This window comes from the organism of the source record quoted next (assembly GCF_019968985.1).
Source record: "MAG: Porospora cf. gigantea B chromosome Unknown PgB_NODE_208_length_28907_cov_193.142, whole genome shotgun sequence".
Classification (NCBI taxonomy): Eukaryota; Apicomplexa; class Conoidasida; order Eugregarinorida; family Porosporidae; genus Porospora; species Porospora cf. gigantea B.
The window spans coordinates 1-20,008 of NW_027178794.1; the positions used below are offsets into that span (position 1 = coordinate 1).

The 20,008-nt window shown below is 54.6% G+C and overlaps 10 protein-coding genes across 18 annotated transcripts; 5 read left to right on the forward strand and 5 right to left on the reverse strand.

The window, feature by feature from the left end:
* Positions 1 to 38: 38 nt before the first annotated feature.
* On the forward strand, positions 39 to 2,606 carry KVP17_004751 (uncharacterized protein; the record flags this gene model as incomplete). The annotated part of the gene is made up of 1 exon (XM_068523226.1): positions 39 to 2,606. The coding sequence occupies one exon, from the start codon at positions 39 to 41 to the stop codon at positions 2,604 to 2,606; it is 2,568 nt and encodes an 855-aa protein (XP_068377013.1).
* A 421-nt stretch (positions 2,607 to 3,027) lies between these two features.
* On the reverse strand, positions 3,028 to 7,193 carry KVP17_004749 (uncharacterized protein; the record flags this gene model as incomplete). The annotated part of the gene is made up of 2 exons (XM_068523222.1): positions 3,028 to 6,478; positions 6,508 to 7,193. 2 exons carry the CDS (start codon positions 7,191 to 7,193, stop codon positions 3,028 to 3,030), a joined length of 4,137 nt encoding a protein of 1,378 aa, XP_068377009.1.
* Positions 7,194 to 7,367: 174 nt separating this feature from the next.
* On the reverse strand, positions 7,368 to 8,523 carry KVP17_004747 (uncharacterized protein; the record flags this gene model as incomplete). Of its 4 annotated transcripts, XM_068523215.1 has the most annotated exons (5): positions 7,368 to 7,576; positions 7,603 to 7,933; positions 7,962 to 8,154; positions 8,182 to 8,440; positions 8,502 to 8,523. In XM_068523215.1, 5 exons carry the CDS (start codon positions 8,521 to 8,523, stop codon positions 7,368 to 7,370), a joined length of 1,014 nt encoding a protein of 337 aa, XP_068377006.1. The 4 variants fall into 4 exon arrangements, with proteins under 4 accessions (XP_068377006.1, XP_068377004.1, XP_068377005.1 ...); XM_068523213.1 differs by lacking the exons at positions 7,603 to 7,933; positions 7,962 to 8,154; positions 8,182 to 8,440; positions 8,502 to 8,523 and having other exon boundaries at positions 7,368 to 7,586; XM_068523214.1 differs by lacking the exons at positions 7,368 to 7,576; positions 8,182 to 8,440; positions 8,502 to 8,523 and having other exon boundaries at positions 7,848 to 8,168.
* Positions 8,524 to 8,549: 26 nt separating this feature from the next.
* On the reverse strand, positions 8,550 to 9,992 carry KVP17_004758 (uncharacterized protein; the record flags this gene model as incomplete). Its single annotated transcript, XM_068523237.1, has 1 exon — positions 8,550 to 9,992. One exon carries the CDS (start codon positions 9,990 to 9,992, stop codon positions 8,550 to 8,552), a length of 1,443 nt encoding a protein of 480 aa, XP_068377023.1.
* Positions 9,993 to 10,083: 91 nt separating this feature from the next.
* KVP17_004761 (uncharacterized protein) lies at positions 10,084 to 11,844 on the forward strand (the record flags this gene model as incomplete). 2 transcript variants are annotated; one of them, XM_068523241.1, is made up of 2 exons in its annotated part: positions 10,084 to 11,687; positions 11,716 to 11,806. In XM_068523241.1, the coding sequence occupies 2 exons, from the start codon at positions 10,084 to 10,086 to the stop codon at positions 11,804 to 11,806; spliced, it is 1,695 nt and encodes a 564-aa protein (XP_068377027.1). The 2 variants fall into 2 exon arrangements, with proteins under 2 accessions (XP_068377027.1, XP_068377028.1); XM_068523242.1 differs by having other exon boundaries at positions 10,084 to 11,844.
* KVP17_005354 (uncharacterized protein) lies at positions 11,825 to 13,228 on the reverse strand (the record flags this gene model as incomplete). The annotated part of the gene is made up of 1 exon (XM_068515164.1): positions 11,825 to 13,228. The coding sequence occupies one exon, from the start codon at positions 13,226 to 13,228 to the stop codon at positions 11,825 to 11,827; it is 1,404 nt and encodes a 467-aa protein (XP_068377034.1).
* Positions 13,229 to 13,308: 80 nt separating this feature from the next.
* Positions 13,309 to 13,947, forward strand: KVP17_004756 (uncharacterized protein; the record flags this gene model as incomplete). Of its 2 annotated transcripts, none has more annotated exons than XM_068523234.1 (1): positions 13,309 to 13,947. In XM_068523234.1, one exon carries the CDS (start codon positions 13,309 to 13,311, stop codon positions 13,945 to 13,947), a length of 639 nt encoding a protein of 212 aa, XP_068377021.1. The 2 variants fall into 2 exon arrangements, with proteins under 2 accessions (XP_068377021.1, XP_068377020.1); XM_068523233.1 differs by having other exon boundaries at positions 13,399 to 13,947.
* Positions 13,948 to 14,648: 701 nt separating this feature from the next.
* On the forward strand, positions 14,649 to 16,060 carry KVP17_004752 (uncharacterized protein; the record flags this gene model as incomplete). Of its 2 annotated transcripts, XM_068523227.1 has the most annotated exons (4): positions 14,649 to 14,813; positions 14,843 to 15,700; positions 15,728 to 15,960; positions 15,990 to 16,026. In XM_068523227.1, the coding sequence occupies 4 exons, from the start codon at positions 14,649 to 14,651 to the stop codon at positions 16,024 to 16,026; spliced, it is 1,293 nt and encodes a 430-aa protein (XP_068377014.1). The 2 variants fall into 2 exon arrangements, with proteins under 2 accessions (XP_068377014.1, XP_068377015.1); XM_068523228.1 differs by lacking the exon at positions 14,649 to 14,813 and having other exon boundaries at positions 14,999 to 16,060.
* A 9-nt stretch (positions 16,061 to 16,069) lies between these two features.
* KVP17_004753 (uncharacterized protein) lies at positions 16,070 to 17,200 on the forward strand (the record flags this gene model as incomplete). The annotated part of the gene is made up of 1 exon (XM_068523229.1): positions 16,070 to 17,200. The coding sequence occupies one exon, from the start codon at positions 16,070 to 16,072 to the stop codon at positions 17,198 to 17,200; it is 1,131 nt and encodes a 376-aa protein (XP_068377016.1).
* A 156-nt stretch (positions 17,201 to 17,356) lies between these two features.
* On the reverse strand, positions 17,357 to 19,893 carry KVP17_004750 (uncharacterized protein; the record flags this gene model as incomplete). Of its 3 annotated transcripts, XM_068523225.1 has the most annotated exons (2): positions 17,357 to 19,069; positions 19,096 to 19,893. In XM_068523225.1, the coding sequence occupies 2 exons, from the start codon at positions 19,891 to 19,893 to the stop codon at positions 17,357 to 17,359; spliced, it is 2,511 nt and encodes an 836-aa protein (XP_068377012.1). The 3 variants fall into 3 exon arrangements, with proteins under 3 accessions (XP_068377012.1, XP_068377011.1, XP_068377010.1); XM_068523224.1 differs by lacking the exon at positions 19,096 to 19,893 and having other exon boundaries at positions 17,357 to 18,928; XM_068523223.1 differs by having other exon boundaries at positions 19,033 to 19,893.
* Between the last annotated feature and the right edge of the window lie 115 nt (positions 19,894 to 20,008).

The window sequence follows — 20,008 nt, forward strand, 5'->3', positions numbered from 1 at the left end:
CTTCTTACCCCCAGCCATCGAAAATCGTGATTTCGCTGATGTCAACTGCGGAACCGGATCACAAGCGGCCGAGGTTATGCGATTCAGCTCCTCAGGGGGTCAGCCGCAATTTCGCCCTCTATTCGGCGAGGCTATCACGCTACTCCATACCACTGATCAGACACCCTTTCGACCTTGGCGAGGATTTGCCATGGACAAGGCAGTTGCTGCGCCTTGCTTCGTTGGAGACTGCAGGTCTAGAGCTCCGAAACGTATTGACTTACGACCCCCCAATCCCCGATCAGATCGACAGGTTACTCAGTATCGTGCCTGACGTCCACCGAGTACGGGTTGTCTGCCCTATAGAGGAATGCGGCGAGGCTTTTGTCAGCCGCACGATGTTGAGGTACCATTTAGACGTGCACTTCCCCTCCTTGGTCTATCGGTGCCCTCGTTGTGACTTCACGTCGAACAGCTCGTTGCAGGTTAAGACGCACTTTTCAATCCACAACCCCTCAACGGCCTTGATTTGCCCGCTCTGCGACTGGACCACTCATGAGGACGGCGGCAGAGCCTTGATGACCCACATTCAGACCGCGCATCCGGATCCTAAGCCAACCATCTGTGTCTTCTGCAAGATGCATTTTCCCTCCGTACAAGCGGTAGTTGAGCATTTCCTGGCCTTCCACCCCCCTATAAGCAAACTGGAAGCCCTACTCCCCGACCACGACCAGCAGCACCTGCCGCACGAGTGGGGTGAGAGACCACGAGCAGAGGCCGGCTCCGGGTCGAAGTCAGCTCCGGTTAACAACCTTACAGACGTGCCTCCGTTCGTTTTAGACCGCCTATCCAGCCCGTTATTCTGTCCCGATGAATCGTGTGCCTTCGAGGCATCTTCCCCTGACTTCGAGACTGCCATCCGTTGTCTCATCGAGCACATTGAGGAGCAGCATCCCACGAAGGCCGGCTTAGGCTTTGCGTCTCTGTACGCTCTACAGTCACCTGTCGTGGCGGCGGAAGGAAGCCTCGTTCTCTCAAATAAATTCCTGGCCCTGTCAAGGTTTTGTCTCGCATATGACAGCTTCACTGTGGACAAGAAGATCGACCCGTCTCATTTTGAAGATCGCCACGCCTGGCTTTACAAAGAAGTCTCGGACCGTAGACGCCAAGTTCAGAAGCAGAATCTCGCAGAGTACCAATTTAGCAGCAGGGAGGTCGCTGATAAGTCTACTGAGACGGAACCACAGCCCTCGGAGTCCGCGCTGCTTGAAGGCCTCTCGGGGCAGCGCCGTAAAAGTGTTATTCGCGCAGTAAGCAGGGCTCGGCGAGAGAGCGTTCCTGAGTATTGCAATGTATGCGACGTACAGTACACAAGCCACGACGCCTACAATGATCACCTTAAGTACCACGCGATGGCGGAGTTCTCGTGTCCCAAATGTTCAGCCACATTTCCAGGCGGACTCTGGCGTCTGCGGCAGCACCTAAAGAGCGTGCACGCCGGTGACAAGGAGTGCCCGCTCTGTCGAATTGCATTCCATAAGATAGACGTGTACCAGATCCACAAACTGTCAGATCACCCACCAACCGAGAACGTGAAGCAGTTTCTGATGAAGTGTCTGACATTCCAATTCCAGCGAGACGAAGCGGAAGGTCGTTTTGGCTCAGCAACAAACGAAACGGCAACCGCCGTCAAGGCTCACCTAAGGAGGTCGTATCTCGAACTCTGCAAACTAATTCCCGAAAGCTGGGGGGATCTGGTCAACACGGAGGAGATCGAACACCAGCACCCTATGCCACCTGAAGCCGTCTATCACGGCCCTCTACGACTCAACCCTGCCTTCTGCTGGAAGGTGCTCCCCCAGGACGCCCTCAGAGTTCACTCAATGTCGTGTCTCGACCGCAGGATTAAGGATTGCTTCAAGGAGTTCGCCGCCTCAAGGGTGGCCGCTACCTGGTCCGGACGAATTTTTCTTTGTCCCGTTGAAAGGTGCGCCGGCTCATTCTTCACAAAGGCCACGCTTGACGGACACCTAAGACGCAGCCATCAATCTTTTGGAAGCGATACGTCTTCTGAGAATCCCTTACCTTACAGATGCGACGTATTCGAGTGCACCGAGACTTTCCAGTCCCTTGACGCCATGCTGTTGCATTCTGCTAACCATGGAACCCTGCCCTGTCCTTCCTGCACCCGCTCGTTCATATTCGAGAAGACGCTAGAGGACCACATTAACCAGACACACCACCAACGTCAAGTCGTTTTTACATCTGCGAAGTGCAAGCATTGTGGAGAGACCTTCCGCCAACGCTCGGAGCTACGCGCCCACATTCGCGCTGTGCACGTGCCTCCGTGCTCTGTCTGTGGCAAGGAGCTAGCAAGCCTGGAATCCCTGAAACGTCACGTACGTACGAAGCACCTGAACGTACGGTTGTATCACTGCCGCGGGTGTTGCCAAGGCTTCAACAACCCTGCAGCCCGAAAGGAACATGAGAAAGGGTGCAATTGGACTGCCGATGGCGATGAGCGCTTGGACGAGCAGCTGACTGATCTGTTCCCAGCTATGGACTCTGTGTCGTTCAACGCCATTGATGACTGTAGGCTTACTGTGTCGTTTGACGATGATCTGTGAAGGTCGTTCGATGATCTGTGTGGGTTGGTCGTTAAAGTCGAAATTGACATGGATTGGCTACCTGAGCACCTGAGGAAGCCTGGACTGGAATGTGCCTCCTGGTTGCGACCGACACTGCTGTCGCTCACCTCTGAGTGGCGAGCCGCGCGTGTGTTATTCCACCGACGTTTCCCAACGCTAACAACGCACTCAAGGCTGCTCTGGGAAGACCCTGCATTCGAATTCAGGCGAGAGTCCCTTTTAACGGGATTCAAGACCGGATCCGCAGTCGGCCTGGCTGTTGGATCGGTGGTTGGTGCTTACAGCGCTGTTCACCACCGCCGACCAGCAATTTTTCCGAAGACGGCGTTAGGGACGACAGCTGCCTTTGGCGTTTTTTTGGCGGCTGGAATGGCTACCCGTTGATGGCATTAACGCATCCTTAACGCATTCTTTTGTTGACGTCTTCGCCCGTCTTGGCCCTGAGAGTTCTTTGCCATTCATGCGCTTCCTGCTCGACCAGCTCCACTGGATCTTCCTTGAGGTCACCTATAACCTGTAGCGCCGCTGTGAAACAGGGCATCATGGTTCGGTCGTGCACCTTCCAGCACTTATGTAGTGTCTTTGTGGCGGCCAACCGGACTTCTGACCGTACATGGTGGCAATTGGCGCTCACTGAAGAGTTGAACGCCATGAGCTGTATCTCATTCAGCTTCAGCGCCGTGAATGTGGGCTCTAGACACGCCTTGACCTGCAGGTAAAGAGCTTGTGCCACCTCAGAGGATCCGTTGGTGTCGCTCACCACATCAACGCATTCGGGAAACAACGCTAGCGTCCCAAACAGCTCTCCCAAGACCTCCCACATGTCAGCAGTCATCATGTTCATGTCATGGGCCATCGCTTCTTGGTCTGTGTCGGATCCTGTTTCCATAACATTGGCTTGTACGTTCATCATGACGCCCCAACACCCCGCTGCAGCCATCAACGACTCGAACCACCACCAGGTGTCACGCTCCGTTAGGTAGCCCACTGTCACCTTTTTCTTTTTCTTTCGGGTAAGGCGGGTTTCGGTAACTTGTTCCGAGAGCATGCTTCTGGCAAAAGCCTCTTCTGTGCTGCCCTTCAAAGCTGCCACAAGATTCTCGGCGAGGGCACCAGTCAGCCATCCCCGCAGAGGCATGAGTCCGAGGTACCCCAGAGCACCCAGCTCCCGTAACACGCCCTCGATGACGGGAAGTCCGAAGCGTACTCGCATTGCTGCCCTGTGAGCTGTTTTGCCCCGCAAAGCTTTTCCTTGCGGGGACTGCAGCAGTCGAACGCCGTTACCTTTGATTGCTGAAAGAATGCCAGCGAGAGTTGAGCGTAAACATTTGCCAGAAGCGGTCCACATCCACTGCGTAGTAAAAAAGACGAGAGCTGAGTTGAGGGCCAAAAGGGTATTCTCTGGAGTCCAGTCCACTGCGTAGGGGGTGTAGTTGGAGCCCAAGACGGTCTGGCATCTCCCCAAGAGGGCGGAAGGGGACAGGTCGTCCTTTTTCAGATCGGCGCATGCCATCGAGGCCAGCTCTTGAATTAGACCAGACAGCATTTCCAGGACTCTTTCCTGTATCCTTGTACTTTTGTTGTCGTGGTCCTCCAGGCTGCCTTTGAGTTTGAAGCATGGCCCAACGAATTCCAGAGCTTGAGCAATCTTCGGGAGGTCCAATTCGGAGACAGCTTCATCTACCAGATTAAGGAGCCGCCTATGGGGCACCTGCCTGCACAGGCAAGAAAGGGCCTCGAAGTACAGGCTCTTAAGGCTGGCCTCTCCGGCCTCGACGTTAGGCAGGATTTCCACGTCAACGCGTGCTTGCACCTGAGCTGAAACCAACTCCACGACTCCACAGCACAGAGATGCATAATCCAGCGACTCTGGGTCCTCCGCATGCAACACTTTTCCTGGACATCCAGTGGCAGCCGCCACCAGCGCCTCTAGGCGTAAGTCGGAAAATGCTACCTTCAACACATCTTCGCACATGGAGGATCCCACCCGTGTTTCCCGACATACGAGAACAAGTGCCAACAGCGACTCGTACAGAGGGGCATCAGGCTCACGCATCCTCCTGGCGACTGCCCGAAGGGGAGCTGTCAGGTCCATTTTGGAGGTAAACGTCAACGCCAGCGCGCATGTCAAAAGCGAGAGTGACTTGGGAGGCAAGGGGGCGGCCACGATTTTCGCGATGGGGTCTGCGAGCGCCGAAACGACTGCGGTGATTTGTGGGCCAGGGACGCACAGGATCAGAGCAGTCACGGCATCCAGCAACGCTTCGAGGTGCGCTCCCTTCGAGCGTGATGCTCGCGCCAGGAGTTTGGACAAAAGCATAGAGAAGTCGGTGCTCTCAGTGGCCGGCTCCCCAACTGATAAGGACTCCACAACGGATAAGGACTCCACAACGGACTCCAGCTGAGCCAGAATGATGGTGGTCTTGGAAGCACCTTGTGAAAGCTTCTCAGCCAGGAACGCAGGCACCACTGTCCGTGTGAGGAAAACCTCCAATGTAGCGGGAGGTGGGTTGCGAGAGACTATACGATCCGCCATGAAGACAACCCCATGTGGAAAGTATAACGAACCCGTAAACGTGGTCAGTACCTCGTGAGCGAGTACTGCAATGGGCATCGAGTCGGGATCGTCCTTTGTGACGAGGGGGATGACGCTGCAGACTTCCAGTATGAAGTCCGCGTAAAGGTCAGCGAACGCATCAGCTTCCTCTGGCAGCCGGAGCGAAGGGAGAAGTAGACGCCGGAGAACGCGGAGAGCGATTCGTAAAGTGCAAAAGAAAACGCAGTAGACCTGAACCAGGTCTAACCCCAGCACCGACCCATCTCCGTCCACCAGACACTTACATAGCGTGCGAATCATGAGCCGTAGGTGTGTGAGCTGCTGAGAGATCGTGGACTCACACAAACCTTGGAAGCATAGCTCTTCTACCCAGGCCCCCTTCCTCACGCAGCGGTCTTTTCGGAGTTGCACCCATCTACTCAGGACGACTAGCAGCAGCAGGGGAGAGCAGACCTCGGAGTTGACACGGGAACTGAGCTCCCTGTTTAGGTTGAGAACCGACTGACTCTTACGCAGCACCGTCAAGTGCTGCCGGTCCTCTGACTCAAATGCCGCGCCGTGCGTGAGAAACTCGGTTACCGTGTCCGCAACCAGGGATTCCATCAACTCGAACGGTTCCCGCAAAAGAAGGTCGTCCTTACGGTATGCCCGTAGACGAGCCACCGACAGCTTCGCAGGAGCCTTGGGTCTGGCGGGGGGACGTAGTTCGTCATCTGTGTCGGATTCGGAGCTGCTGGATTCCTCCTCTGCCGCCTGTGGAATTGGGTCAACGGAGACGAATACGCTGGCCGTGTCTGGTACAACAGGCCGCTCCATCGGCGGCTCTTCCAACAGCTTGGCCACGAGTGAGGACAGACTGGCTTCCTCAGACTCGCCAGACTCAATACCCGCCAAACTTCGATCCAATACCCGGAAAAACGGCCTGAAGTCCAGGTCTGACATGCTGGAAGCTGTCTGTATGGCTTGAATCATCTTCTTCTCGTGGTCCAGCAGGAGCTGTGTGGTTTTTGGAGCCAAGGCCCAGATACCGGCGTCATCAGCGGCTAGCCGCTCCTGGAAGCCTGAGAACGCAGCCGAAAAACCCATGCATTGACCAATGATCTTCTTGAACGACCCTCCACCGAAAGACAGGACGGAAGACCACAAGATGTGAAGCGTATCAAGACAGGCCTCCCGTGTTAGGGGCATGATCACGCAAATCTGAAGGACAATGAGCAGCCCGCACGAAAAGAATTCCGTTTTCCTGGGATTCTTGAATGCCGTCAGCGCAACACTGAGAGCTTGGCGTGCTCCGCTGAATAAATGACTTGATCGACCTCTCACCTATCGGAGGTAGCAAGCGCTTCCACTATAACCGTCGAGGCGAAGGCCATCTGTAAATGCGTGTCGACCGGACTTATGGCTTCGCCGGCACAAGAGAGCATTTTAACGAAGAACGCGAAAAGTTTCGGATCGCGGAGGGCCGCCTGTACCAAGAACGAACGCTTGATAGGGGCGTCGGACCTCTGCGCCTTCTTCAGGAAAACGAAATCAGAAGACTTCGGAATCACTAGGTTCTTCAAGAACCGCAGGAACAGTGGTGAGTCGTGGAACGGCAAAATCATCAGAAGAACCTCCTCTACGAAGTAGTGATGGATCGCAAACTGCCTCAAGAGATACTCGATGCAGTGGAGCACCGGCAAGGTCGTCCAGAACGGACCCACGGCCTCAAAAAACCGGCGGAGAAGTTTCTGCAGCTCTCCTGATTCCTTCGGCGTCATGAACCTCATAGGTTTTTTCCACTCCTCGCCGAAGACGGCTTTGGCGTCGTCACCAAGCTCTCCCTTGGTATCCTCTATGACATCCAGTGCGTCTAACGCTCGCTGATAGACGACCTCAATGTCCATCTCAGCCGCCGTCTTCACATCGAACAGCAGACTTGGCGCGGTCTTGAAGGACTTCTCAGCCTGGACATTCGATAGCTTGTGCGAGTCTTTGTGTCGCTGGAGCTGCTTTCGAAGCGAACTCATCACGGAAATCGTGATTTCTTCGAACTGGTGACTGTTGATCAGTTACAAGGGCGTACACGCCCCGTGACTGCTAGAGGGCATTCGACAGTAAACTCACGTTGGACAACTGCATTGAACGGTAAATCGGGAGTCAAACTCCACGTCTCGACTCAACACGAGCGGCTCGGTAACTCATCAAGGGGACGGCCAGTAGGGCTCCGAATCGCTTCGTTCCGGCTGAGCAGAGAACGGCCTCGGGAGGTGCATTGATTGGGCCTTTCGGAGGCGTTTGACACGAGTGGAGGCCTCGCGGATATTGGCTCGCGTTTCCTTCTTGTAGAGCGCGTTTCGAACCTTCTTTGCCTTTTTCGACATTCGGAGGATCTTGTACTGCTTCCGCAGCACTGTGTTCATCAAGACCCATGCTTACTTAAACACACTCCAATTGCTGCGACGAAGACCAGAAGCACAGTGATAACGATCCTACCGTTACGGCTGGCATCTTGGAGCATTTTCACACAGGCACCGTGATTGCTCACCAGCGAGCAGCCCACGTCCCACCACGCGCAGTGGCAACCTTCAGGGGTCCATTCTAGCAGCGCTGCCCGATTCTCTGGATCAGGCGACAGGGTCCGCTGGACCCTGTACGCTTGCGACAGCTCCGGTAGATATATCTCACCCCAGAGCAGACTCCGGGGGAGACACTCCAAGGTGGGGGGTTCGTAGAGTTCTCCACTCGCGCAGGCAGGATGAGATGGGAACTAATACATTAGACCACTGACTCCTCACCACTGACTCCTCAAGGAATGCTTGCAGATCTTCTGCATCTTCGTCAAGGATACTTCGCAGGTCTAAAGAGCCATGGACCCGCTCTCCGGCATCGGCGCAGAATTCTTCCGTAGCATCCAGCCGCTCTCGATTCCATTGTCGAGTGGCTGGCTCGACGCCGAGGCCCTCAGCCTTGCTGACGAAGGCTGCGAGGCTGTGTTGACGCATCTGTGTTCCTTACGCCCCGCCATATAGGTATCGACAACCAAGCAGAGCCTTCCATTTGGCGTCCAAAGACAGGCCTGTCAGTCCGAGCGTCGCGCCTGGTACATGTAATGGCAGTCTCAGCTCCTCCTGGTTCACACTGTTGATGTCCATAACTAGCGACAGGGTTTTCCCGTATAGAATTCCATTCGGAAGGGTGGATCTGAATGCTTCGAACGTCGCCACGAATATCGCAGCCACGGAAGAAGCAGTGGAAACACAAACCATCAAAAAGTCTAGTTTCTCGTATGACGTTTAATTCTACGACGTCAACTGTCTCTATCTAGTATGGCCCACCAACGAGGGCTGATGTGTGCATCAAAAACAAAAATAATTTTTCGGAAGTTACATCCCCACCACCCACTCACGAAACTCCTGCTTCAGCCGAGGGAGTTCCCCAGGCTTCCCCTCGCCAGCCGTTCGCATGTCCAGGTCAGTCCATCGTCCGACAGAGACAGTTGACGTCGTAGAATTGAGCTCAACCTCGCAGCTAAGAGCTTTGGGTTGCGTCTTGTACGCTAGCAGCAGGTTGAATATGTCCCTATCTCCCCGAGGAGAAAGGGACTCAAAAGAAGGTGGGCTCGAAGGCGCAGCCCACTGCGGCCTTGGGGAGCCTCTTTTCCAAAGTTGTCGAGGATCCTTGAGACTGTCAAAGGGTACAGGCGTCTCTATTGCGTCCTCCGTCCCCACAATGGCTCGATCTAGCATCGGAACCCCAGCAGCGTCAATCACATGAACCGAGGCTCCGGCTTCACAGAGCATCCTGCAGGCCGCAAAATTTCCGAAGGTCACGCTAGCGTAGAGCGCCGACGGCGAATGAGCAGCTAGGCGTGCTTCCAGTTGGGTGTACTGCTCGTCCTGCTTCGGCCACGACGGTATAAGCCTCCCGCCAGGGGTTGCCCCAGCATGCAACAGCATCTGCACTAAAGCGGTGCTGTCGACGCAAGCCGCCAGATAAAGAGCCGTGTCAAGACTGGAATAAATGCACGCGTGGGAGAAGACAATGGAGGCAATGTTGCTGGACTCCACTACCCTGAATCGGAGGAGCATCTTGACCTTGTGCAGTGCGGCCTTGCCTGACACAACCGCGAGAAAAAGGGGGTTGAAACACGGAAGGGCCGTCGTCATCGAGGCCAACGCGGCGTCCTTCAGAGCGAGATGTCGCTCAGGTCGCACAGAGGAATGCTTGAGTGTCAAGGAAGTCGACAGGATTCTAGGAGACCCAAAGCAACAGCAGGTTAGAAAAGGCAAAGCCAGCGACAATGCAGAGCCCCCATTCTTGATCGCATGCGCAACAGTGCACCTCAGCACCACCGTTTGTACCTGCCACGGTAGGTAGCACAGAGCCACCTCCAACAAGGTAGCGAAATGAGCGTAGTCTCCGCGACCTCGCCTTCGTAAAGGGGTCTCAAACTTCAAGTGGTCCCACGGCCCAAATACTGGTGGCATTGGCAAAGGGGGAAATGTCTCGCTCCACGCCGTGACGGAGCTGTCCTCGATGGACGCTAGAATATCAGAGACGTCTTCGTGACAGATAGGTGGTGCCGGAATCAGCTTCGTAACAACGTCTGGACATGATTCGAATAGCACTTGGAATAACGCTGGTGCTCGTTGAAGTTGGCTAAGTGTTGCCTCTAGCAAACGGACCTCACCGTGATAGAGGATTTTGTCACCCAAAAGTGCAGGGTCTCTGGTGATAATCCGTCTCACCTGCTCCAAGTTCAAATCTACGATACTTTCCTCAAGTGATATGTCGGCGTCATCAGGCCGACCACAACACAGGAACATATAATAGTGGATTTGATCGCCCTCAGCGCCTCTGTTCCCTTGACCCTTCAAAGCCTCTCAGACACCACCCAGCACGAACAATTTACCGATTATGCATCGCGGAGACATCCCATCGTCCGGAACTGGCCGCACCGACGCTGAAACGCCTCAACTCAACCGGGAACCAGCCAAATCGTATGCTATCTCCGGAGGCGGCACGTCGCGCACACCAGCAATCAGGCGGCCAGTGACGACACAAGTGATCTTTTCTAACGACTTCTGGCCAGAGCTCAAGCTGAGCGTAGTGTGGACTCCGGGGAAAGGTCTGCGTTCTGAGCTGCGCAACGAGCGAGATGTGTTGCCTCTCGTGGTCGAACCGGATTTGGAGGGCTGGCTCTGCGAAGACTTCACCCGAGTGAAGCAGCTGCAGGCCCTGCATGCCAGCGCCGACGTGTTCGTCGTCGTGTGGCCCAGTAAGCTTTGGTGCATTGATCTGCGGCCGTTCATGAGAGAGGGGCCACATCTTAACATGTTCAACGAGCAACTGCAGTTCGAGACGATATGCGTGGACGATCCTACTGCTCGGTTCTCAGAGGGAGGCCTCTGGGAGTCGAGTTTTTACTACCCCCAGGGAAGGAACTGGGTGGTCATGGATGTCTGGACAGGGGTGCCCAGCCCCTTAAGAACCTCTATAGATGTGGGGTGCTGCTACCTTTCCGCGGGCCGAAAAGCGCTTATCAGTCTTGTTGGCGACATGCTTTCGACTAAGGTCTTGCAAGGTGACGTGTCAGCCGAAACGATGATGACTTTCCGGCCCGATGGTCTACCTACGGCCTGTGCTGTGGTGGACTGCGGATGGTGCCTGGCTCTCGTTACCTTCAGACAGGACTCCTTCTCTGTGTATGCAGGACCGCATGATTTTTCCGTCTGGAAGGAAATATGGACGTCGCCGATTGACTTGCCCACCACTCCAAGCTTGACCGTGGTGGATCGATGCTTGCTTTCCGTATCCGTACCCGGACAGCACTGGATCTTGCGTCTCCCTCTCGACGCAGATAAATCATCTTTCCGTTTAGAGCCTACGGCTGAGACTACGTATGTGGATTGGCTTCCTGTGCGGGCATCGTTCACGGTGGATGATGACGTCTGTGAGGCGGCATCCGCGGCTGAGGCTGCTGCTCAAGCATCATCTCCTCTTCCATGGAGCAATGCTCTATCGACGCTTCATTGCTTGAAAGCTATGCGAGATCCCTGGGGCGAGACAACGATGGTGCTGCCCACCGTGAACTCTCTTGGCGAGGATGGCTTCTCCGGCGTCGTGGAGGCTCTAGCCCGAAGTGACAATGCACTCATAACCCCTCTATTCCACAACTGGAGCCTCGTAGACGCCCTCGACGACGACGAGCTCCTTAACAGCTCACTTGCCCTGGTGCACGCCAGTGCGTCCGTGGAGGAGATGTCCGGAATCATCAATGACTTGAATCGCGTTCTGGAGAGCAAGTTGCAAAAGGCGACAGCTCTTCACAATGAAAATGTCGAACGAACGCAACAACTGACTTCCCGTATCTCAGAGGCATGCAGCGGCAGGGAAAGTTACGCTGCATTGGTGCAGTCTATTCAGTCGCTGCGCATGGCACTGCTCAGAGGACTGCCGGAGTTAATCCACGCCGACCCGTTGCGCCTCGACGACAGCAGTCTGATGGACACGCTCTCCATGTTGACCAATCCAGACAATTACCCCCAGTTCCCCCCCGAGTCGAAGCTGCGCCTACAAACCCTGGCTACGAAGTACAGACGCGAATTGGAGACCTACCAAACAGGAGTTCACGAGGTGACGAACCAGATAATGTCGCTCATCTCGGCAGCACTTTAAACCGCACCACCAACGGCCTAGTGGCTCGCTGTGCTGGGGGCGGCAGCTTCTTGGGCACCACGGCGCTGCTTGGCGGAGATGTGGGGTCTTTGAACCTCCCCGCATTCTGATCTCCGTCGTGGTGGAAGACGTACTTGTACTTCAAGTCCTTCTCGATTCCTTTCTTGACGGCGCCACGGTTTTTTTTGTTCCGAGCTAAGGCTTCTGCGATGCCTTCGAGATTGTGTACTTCCTGGGCCAGTCTTGGATTCTCCTCGTCCTCAGACTCTGCCAACTCTGCCTGTTTTGCCTTGAGCGCTGCTTGGACCTCGTCTATGTCGCAAGTCATGCGTCCGCGACCCAGAGACCAATCGGCGGCCTCGAAGATGTCGTCGTCCACGCTCGGGTCTTTTAACTCTGTTCCCATATGAGGGCGTCGTTTTTCACGGGCTTTGAAAGGCTTCTCGCAGATGATGGTTGTAGTCTTCGCGGTGCGGGTCACCGACTTTACGAAGAAAGGGATGTCAGACTTCAGTTGCACGTTTCGTACTTTGTTACTCAGTGTCACGACGCATCCGCGGGCTGAACTTCTGATTGTGCCGACAGGTGAGGTCGAGAAAGGCATCTTTGCTTTGATGCCTGCTTTGAATCCTGCTTCCTGAAGTTTCAGCCGGCCAGTGCGGCCTTGTATGTTCCAGTTGGATTCATTGAGGATATTGCTGATCGTGCTGAGTTCCACTTCTCCGTTCTCCTCTTCAGATGTGTGAAGGTATACACTCTGCACTAGCGGAGTCAACGTCACCGAAACTCCACTCGGAATTCTGTTTGTCATCTGCCTGATGATTACCACCAACTCTTTTTTGTCAGATTTGGTGATTCCTACGTCCTGCAGTCTCTTTGAATCTGTCTCAAAAAAGTTGTCCCAAGGTATCCTGCATTTGGTCCCGATCTTGATCAGCGCTTTGAGGAGACAATCCGTCTCGTCTTTGACCTCTATACAGTACCACCTGTGCTGCATTTTGGCCAGGTCCAGCGGGTGTCGAAAGACCATCGCTGGCATCTTGCCCGCTCCCCTCACCCCGCGGTCAGCTGGACGTTGGGGGTCGGTGAACGGTTGACCCTGGCAGATTTTACCATCGCGCGTACGAATGACCCAGCTGGAGTCTGCTGCAACTGGAGCGATATGGGTCTCGGGCGATTTAGGAAAGATCACATCCCGGTGAAGGATGTGCTGCATATCGGCTAAATCCTCCAAGTAGGAGAAGTCGTCGATATGGACACGATGGCCTGCACTAGGCGTCAGTGTGGTTCGGGTCTCAGCCGTCAAGTCGGCGTCTACCAGAAGGGTCGTGATCTTGGCGATACTCAGTTTCAAGCTCGGTTCCTGTTTCAACTGAAGTCGCATGTGTGGAGATTTTGGAATATTGGGCTTTTATGGGAAAGGGGAAAGCCGAACCCGGTTCCACTCGGTGGGTAGCCAACAAAATGAAGGCCAACGGCCTTCAAAGACTCCGGTGGTACTGTCAGATGTGCGAGAAACAGTGCCGGGATGAAAACGGTTTCAAGTGCCACAGGATGTCAGAAAGTCACCAGCGGATGATGAAGGTCTACATGCAGACGCCAGGAAAATTCATGAGCGACTTCTCTCGAGAGTTCGAATCCACCTTTATGCGACTAATGCGAGGTCGGTATCGCAAGACGAAGGTTTTAGCCAACACCGTCTACTGTGAGGTAATCGCTGACAAGCAACACATTCACATGAACGCCACCCAGTGGACGACACTTCATGAGTTTGTGCACTATCTTCATACCTGCGGCAAGGTCCGGATTGAGGAAACCGAAAAAGGCACCATGATCCAGTTCATCGATCGTGAGAGGATGCAGTACGAAAAGGAACAGAATGCCCTGATTCGCAGGCAACAATCGGCCGACGAGAGACATGAGCAGCACATGTTGCAGTTGGTAGCCAACCAACATATCGAAGAGGAAGTTCCACCTGATGAGGTCGATGGTGACCGTATGGCCGTGACTTTCGAGCTGAAAAAGCCGGAAGTGGCTAGCCCTTCCAAAAAAGGCAGCAACATCTTCAAGATGGCGGCCAAAAAGAAGTCAGTCAAGCATTAGCTCATCGGTCAACGGTTGGAGGCGAGTTTGAGGGGAGTAAGCGCCGACCCCGGAGAAGATGTCCTCGGACTCACTGCTGGAGTCAGGCCGCCCAATAGAGGCCTCAGGCGGATCTTCCTGCACTTCTGTTTGACGGAATGGCGCGAGCGACGCCAGCAAAGACGTTCTACCCTCCCTGAAGACTTCTTCAAGAATCCGTACCAACGCAGGCTGCATTCGTCTGTCAAGGTATTCTGTCGGGTCTTCGCAGATAATGCTGCTGGAAGGGAGATCAGAGTGATGCACGTGCATGCTGGTCTCAAAACTATACGCTATCCGAGTCGGTTGCGAGCTGGCCGGTTCTCGTAAAAAACTCAGAAGAGCTGCGGTTTCCTGGCACGAGGACGGCGCCGCTCCCAACTCGGTCTTGTCTGTGGCTAACTTCTCTCTGATCTGGTGCAGAAGGGCGAAGTCAAGCCCTTTCACAGGCGGTCCGGCTGCAGAAGTGACTTCGTCGACTCGTCTGACCTTGCGGTTCTGGTACTCCTCTGGTGCAGACGAGTTTAAGGACGAGTTCCGTCGCTCTCGTCGCTTCACTTTCCGGCGTTGTTCCTTCTCTCGCCGGTGTTCTTGCTCTACGACGGATCGAATCTCATCACGTCGCGACGAGTTATTCGTTTGGAGGAGCTCTTCAATCTCTGGGTTCATTAACGGGAATTTCAATGAATCTGTCCCAGAAACTATCGGCAGTTGCGTCGACTAACAGTCTACTTTTTGGTTTCGCGATTTGCTTGCTGGATGGCATCGACCGCTCGCTCCTCGCGCAGTTCCGAAACAGCGGCTTCCCTATACCGGACCGGCTGTACCTCCCGCTTGTCAACAGCATCGTGAGCCTTTGAGAATTACAGGTACTCAGCTCTACGTCGGTGCCTTAGTAGGCAGTTTTTTAGGTTCGTCAATTACCCCCCGTGTTGGACTCCGCAACACAATGGTCCTCACCTCCTGCACGTTTGCAACAGGTGCAGTCGTTGTATTGGCAGCCCCCAGCCTTTCGTCGATCCTTGTGTCAAGGATGGTGTCCGGTTTGGCTGTGGGCATGACTTGTAACAGTGTGCCCCTCTTCATTGCGCAGTCATCAGCATCGCAGGAGAAGGGTTCCAATGGGTCAATGCATCAGATAGGAATCTCCATTGGCATATTTCTGGCAATGGTGCAAGGAATTGTCAACGATGCCTACTTCCACTTCAGTTGGCAGGTTTTGACTGCTGGAATTCCCCTCGCTGTTAGCCTCGCCGCTATCGGTTTTGCCATTCGCTTCCCATCTGACGTTGCCTGGCTTTTGGCATGTGACAAGGAGGCGGCGGCAACTGAGGTGGCTGCTCGGCTGTACGGTCGAGAGGCTGACGTTAGGCTGGATCGCTTCCGAGCTCTCCAGAAGAACTCACACGTGAGTAAGGGATTCAGAGGCGTGCTCGAGCCTCAGTATCGGTGGTGTGTCCTGTCAGGAGCCGCAGTTGCCATCGTACAACAGGTTTCTGGTGTAAACGTGGTGTGCAGCACGTTTGGCGGTCAACTCCGGGAGTTAGGCCTGGGAAGCAACAGCGTCGCGCTGTTCACCGTGCTTCTTAACCTGTCCAACATCTTGACGACCGTGTGCATGGCGCCTCACTACAACACCTCCAACATATCGACGCTGATAAGATCCGGTCTCTTGGCAATGGCTTTGTGTTTGCTGGTGCCATGTCTGGCCCACACGCTGGCAGAGTCGCAGATGGTAAGAGTTTTGCTGGCCGCCACACAGACCTCGGTGTTCGTGGCGTCCGGCTGCGTGCTTTTTGTGTCCGTGTTCTCGGCTACACTGGGTCCACTCACATGGATTTACCTTGCCGAGCTCTTTCCGTTGGAGGTTCGGAATACGGCACTGTCGGTATGCGGAGCGTTAAACTTGTCAGCTTCGTTTTTGACAGTTTTCGTGGCAGGCTTCTTTCCAGTGATAGACACGCTGTACGTCTTTGGGTCTGTCAGCCTTGCAGGGTGGGCGTTTGTCCGCGTTGCACTGTCAGAGTCGTGTGTGAAGCCCCAGGTTCCGGAACTATTTGATCGCTTGCTTACTCCGCCAACCACAGGGCTATGAAATTCGGATATGTTGTGCGTGCCGTGCGCTGATCTCAACGCTGATGATGTGCTGCGACATGCGTGGAACGACGCGGAATGCAGCGCCTGTCAAGGGTTGCTCTGCTCCGCAGCTTGCGCCGTTCGCCCCAATTCTGCTTTTGCCAGCGTACTCTCGGACAAGCTTGCAGAGTTCGAGGACAGAGAGGAGTGCGCCGTAGCAGTTTCCGGCATCAACCACCTGGATCAAGCGGCCAGCATGAAGAGGCTGTTACGAACGGCGTTGGCGGCGGTGTTGGAATCTCAAAATGTCAAGGTTATGAACCCTTCACTGTTGCAGGTGGAACTGCAGGTGAACATGCTCCAAACCCCACCATCACTCATCCCTGTGGTCAGCCGCCTTTCAATTTTCGTTAGAGGCCGCTACAATAAGCTATCCAGGTGCGTCACTCAGACGGACTGGATCGTTGATGGCGTACAAAAGACAAAACTTTCGGTAGGTAGCATCGTAGGTGGCTCGCTGGTGTCGATCTTTGGCGCTAAGGACTACAACTTCGGTGCTGCTGGGCGTGAAGACCTGGACGTGCGCATGCTGGGTGGCGGAAGGCCTTTTCTCGTCGAATTGTTCAACCCCAAAAGAGTCACTCTTGCTGATGAGACAGCGATGGCGCGTGCTATCAACCTTGTCAGTCCGGAGGACGTCCAAGTCCACTCCTTGGAACTTCTCAACGGAGCTGAGTGCATTAGATCGAAGGCTCTCTTCACTGAGATGCAGGCACAAGCCGAACAGAAACGAAAGACCTACGGATGCGTTTGCCGTGCCTCACAGCGAGTCACCAACGTGGCGGAAACGCTCACAGATCTCGTTGGAGAGATCTCCCAGAAGACGCCGATCCGAGTGTCTCACAGGCGGGCCATGTTGACACGTGTTAAGCATGTCCACAGCTTGAAAGTCCACGTGGTGGACGACCAGTACTTTTGCATGCTTGTGGAGGCAGAGGCTGGCACGTACATCAAGGAGTTGGTGCACGGAGATCATGGGCGAACGGTTCCCAGTGTGTGTTCCTTACTGCAGACTCCTGTAGATCTGGTGCAGCTGGACGTTTTGGACCTGGACTTTGATTCTGCGACCAGCGTTTCCAGCCCTCGTGAGACAACCTGAGAGTCCAAGTGATTTTTTAGTCCCATTCCTTGTGATTAACTCAAGAGTTGCAGCACTCTTGGGCCTAATAGAGTCCTCATGACTAACCAGCACTCTTGAGCCAGATTGAGTCCTCATGACTAACCAGCCCTGTTAAGAACGGAGAGTTCCAAACCTTCAAGATGGACTGTACCACAATATATTCGAACGCGGTCTCCGGTGGTTTCTCCTAGGGCGGGATGGATGTCGGACTGGTATGGGCACCTCTCCCACAGCGGTCTGGTGCAGAGCAGCGGGAACCACGACGCCCGGGTCGGCGATGGCGGAGAGGTCTAGTACGGGTGGAGGCACCAGCTCAGGGGGTGGGCCGAAGATGCGTTCCTTGGGAATAATCAGGGGGGGATCAGGTACGGCCTCGAAACTGCTTGTTGGCGACTGAACGTCGACTGGGCGCCAATTCATCTGACTGGGAGAATTGAGACCGCTGCCGTCGGTTCTCCGATTCTGCAGAGACGCTGGCGAGGCGAGTGAGTCTGAGATGTGGGAAGCTGCAGAGAGGGTGGAGCGGCGACGTGAATGGGGGGCCTTCACATCTTCCGCGGCTGCACTCGCTTCGTCTGGGGGAATTAGGGCAACTACGGCCGCTTCGTCTGCCTGAGGAGGCGCGGAATATCGAATCACCGACGCGGCACTGAGTTCAGCCTCTCTGATCACCACATCATGAGAGTGGGCTGGGAGTAGATTGATCCCTTTGCCCACTCTCCCCTCGCAAATCGAGCTCCTCCTGAAATAGACATCAATGCAGGGAACCAAGAAGGGACCTGCCTCGTCTGTCATCTGCACGACGGTATCCGACAACGTTACATTCCGCAGCCGCAGCCAGTCTCCAACACGCAGCCGGCCTGGCTCCGTCCTTGGAACGCAAGAGGCCTCGCAAATTGGTTGGGGCGGTTTCCGAAGGTACGACAGCATGTCGGGCGTTAGGCCCAACAAGCCGAAACAGTCCCGGCGTGTATGGCTATCAGTTCGGACAAGGCTTCCATCAGTGACCAACACGATTATGGGGGTCTCGGGGTATAAAGTAAGTTCAGGAACTTCAGAGGCCCAATGTGTCACGTACTGCCTGGGGGATAGCCGCGAGAGAGCCGAAATACTCTCAGGTTTGTCGTAGCTGCTCTCCTCCCCAAAGAGGTCAGACGCCAGAGAGAGGATGGTAGGCGGTTCCGGCGTGGCCACCTTTACCAGGTCACGGAGGATTGGTAGTTTGGGTAGTTTGCCATACAAATCAGTGAGGTGCAATCCACTGAGGGTGCTGCCAGCCGGTAACTCGATGATGTCGACTGCTTTAACAACAACATCGCCAAAAAGGTGAGCGTTAGACAGGGAGGTGTCTGACCTCCAAAGCGGCTCACTAAACAACCCCTCAGCACACCTGTAAAGCTGAATCGCCTGCCTCATGTGGGCTGTTGAAGAGCGCCTGAAAAGCTCCTTCAAGGTTCGAACCACCGGAGACATTGGATGATACAAACACTGTTTCATCAAAACGCCCCTCATCCATTGTATCGCGGATGCAACTCTCATCTGGTCGTCCAGCGACCACTGAGTTTCGAGCTCTCGCCCGCCATGAGTCGTGCGCCAAATTACATGTCCAACCGCAGGAATCGGCAGCACATCACACGGAGGAAACACGAAACCAGCCTGTCGTACAGGCAAGTCTAGTAGCAAGGGTTGAGGGCCGCCAGACCACATCCGCACAGATGTGGTAAAAGAGGGCTCCAGGTCGATGAACAGTACGTTGCCCCTGCGATTCCTCTTGACGAGCGCCCTGCGGATACGGAAAGCATCTCCGACGGTTAATACAGGCAAATCTCTGTGTGTTTCCGCAGTGAGCTGTGTGAAAGTTTTTGGAACCCCACCTTAACCGAAAATCTCACGTCGAACCACGTGGTCTTGTGTATCTCCTGAGGTATGGACTGGTCGACCAGCATAACATTCATTGATAGTTGGCGTACGGTAGCAGTAAGGTAAGGATGCGTCGACGCTTCGTATACCGAAGCCACTACACTGACTTCAGTGTCGTCGGGCAACATACGGATAGAATACAGCGACGGGTAGTGGGTGGCGCTCGCCTTCAGGCGTCGAAGAAGAAAGCATTCCCGAGAAGGCAATCGCGGTAGGACTGACGGTGCAAAACGACCTTCGAAGGATGAGTTTCCTCTCTCTATTTTGAACGCGCAATCCAGGTCTGATTTCTCGTCCAGCAAGTACACGTTTGATATGGTCACTTGAGGTTCTGACATTGGGTCTGAGAGAAGGTCACCCAACAGGTTGGGGTACATCTTTTGGGCGAATTGCCAATGTGACATCAACACTTCCTGCTGAAAGAAGTCTCCGCGGACGCTTAGGGCAGGGGTGCCTCGTAAAACCTCGTAGGCAGGTTTCAGCGGACTGCTCCACCCATCAACTTCCAGGCAACGGAGGCCGTCAGATCTGAGGCTCAGCGTATCCCCAACTTGGACCAAGTCGAGGAGATACATTAGATTATCATCCACCACAGGGGTCGACTCCGACTTGGTGCACACGAAAAGGAAGACGCACTTCAGGGGGCAGCAGCTCTGAAGCACCATAGAAATGTGCGACAATCCATACCCAAAGTTGCGGTTTCGTCGACTAATCACAAGCGCCTGAATCTCATGCCCGTCGCAGCAATCCATTTGTGTTTATGGAGAATTCATGGACACGTGCTGCGTAATGTGTGGGTTCGGAAACATATATCCTAAATACAGATTAAGCCCAGAAGATAGACCTTTTCAAGGACACCTCTTCTGC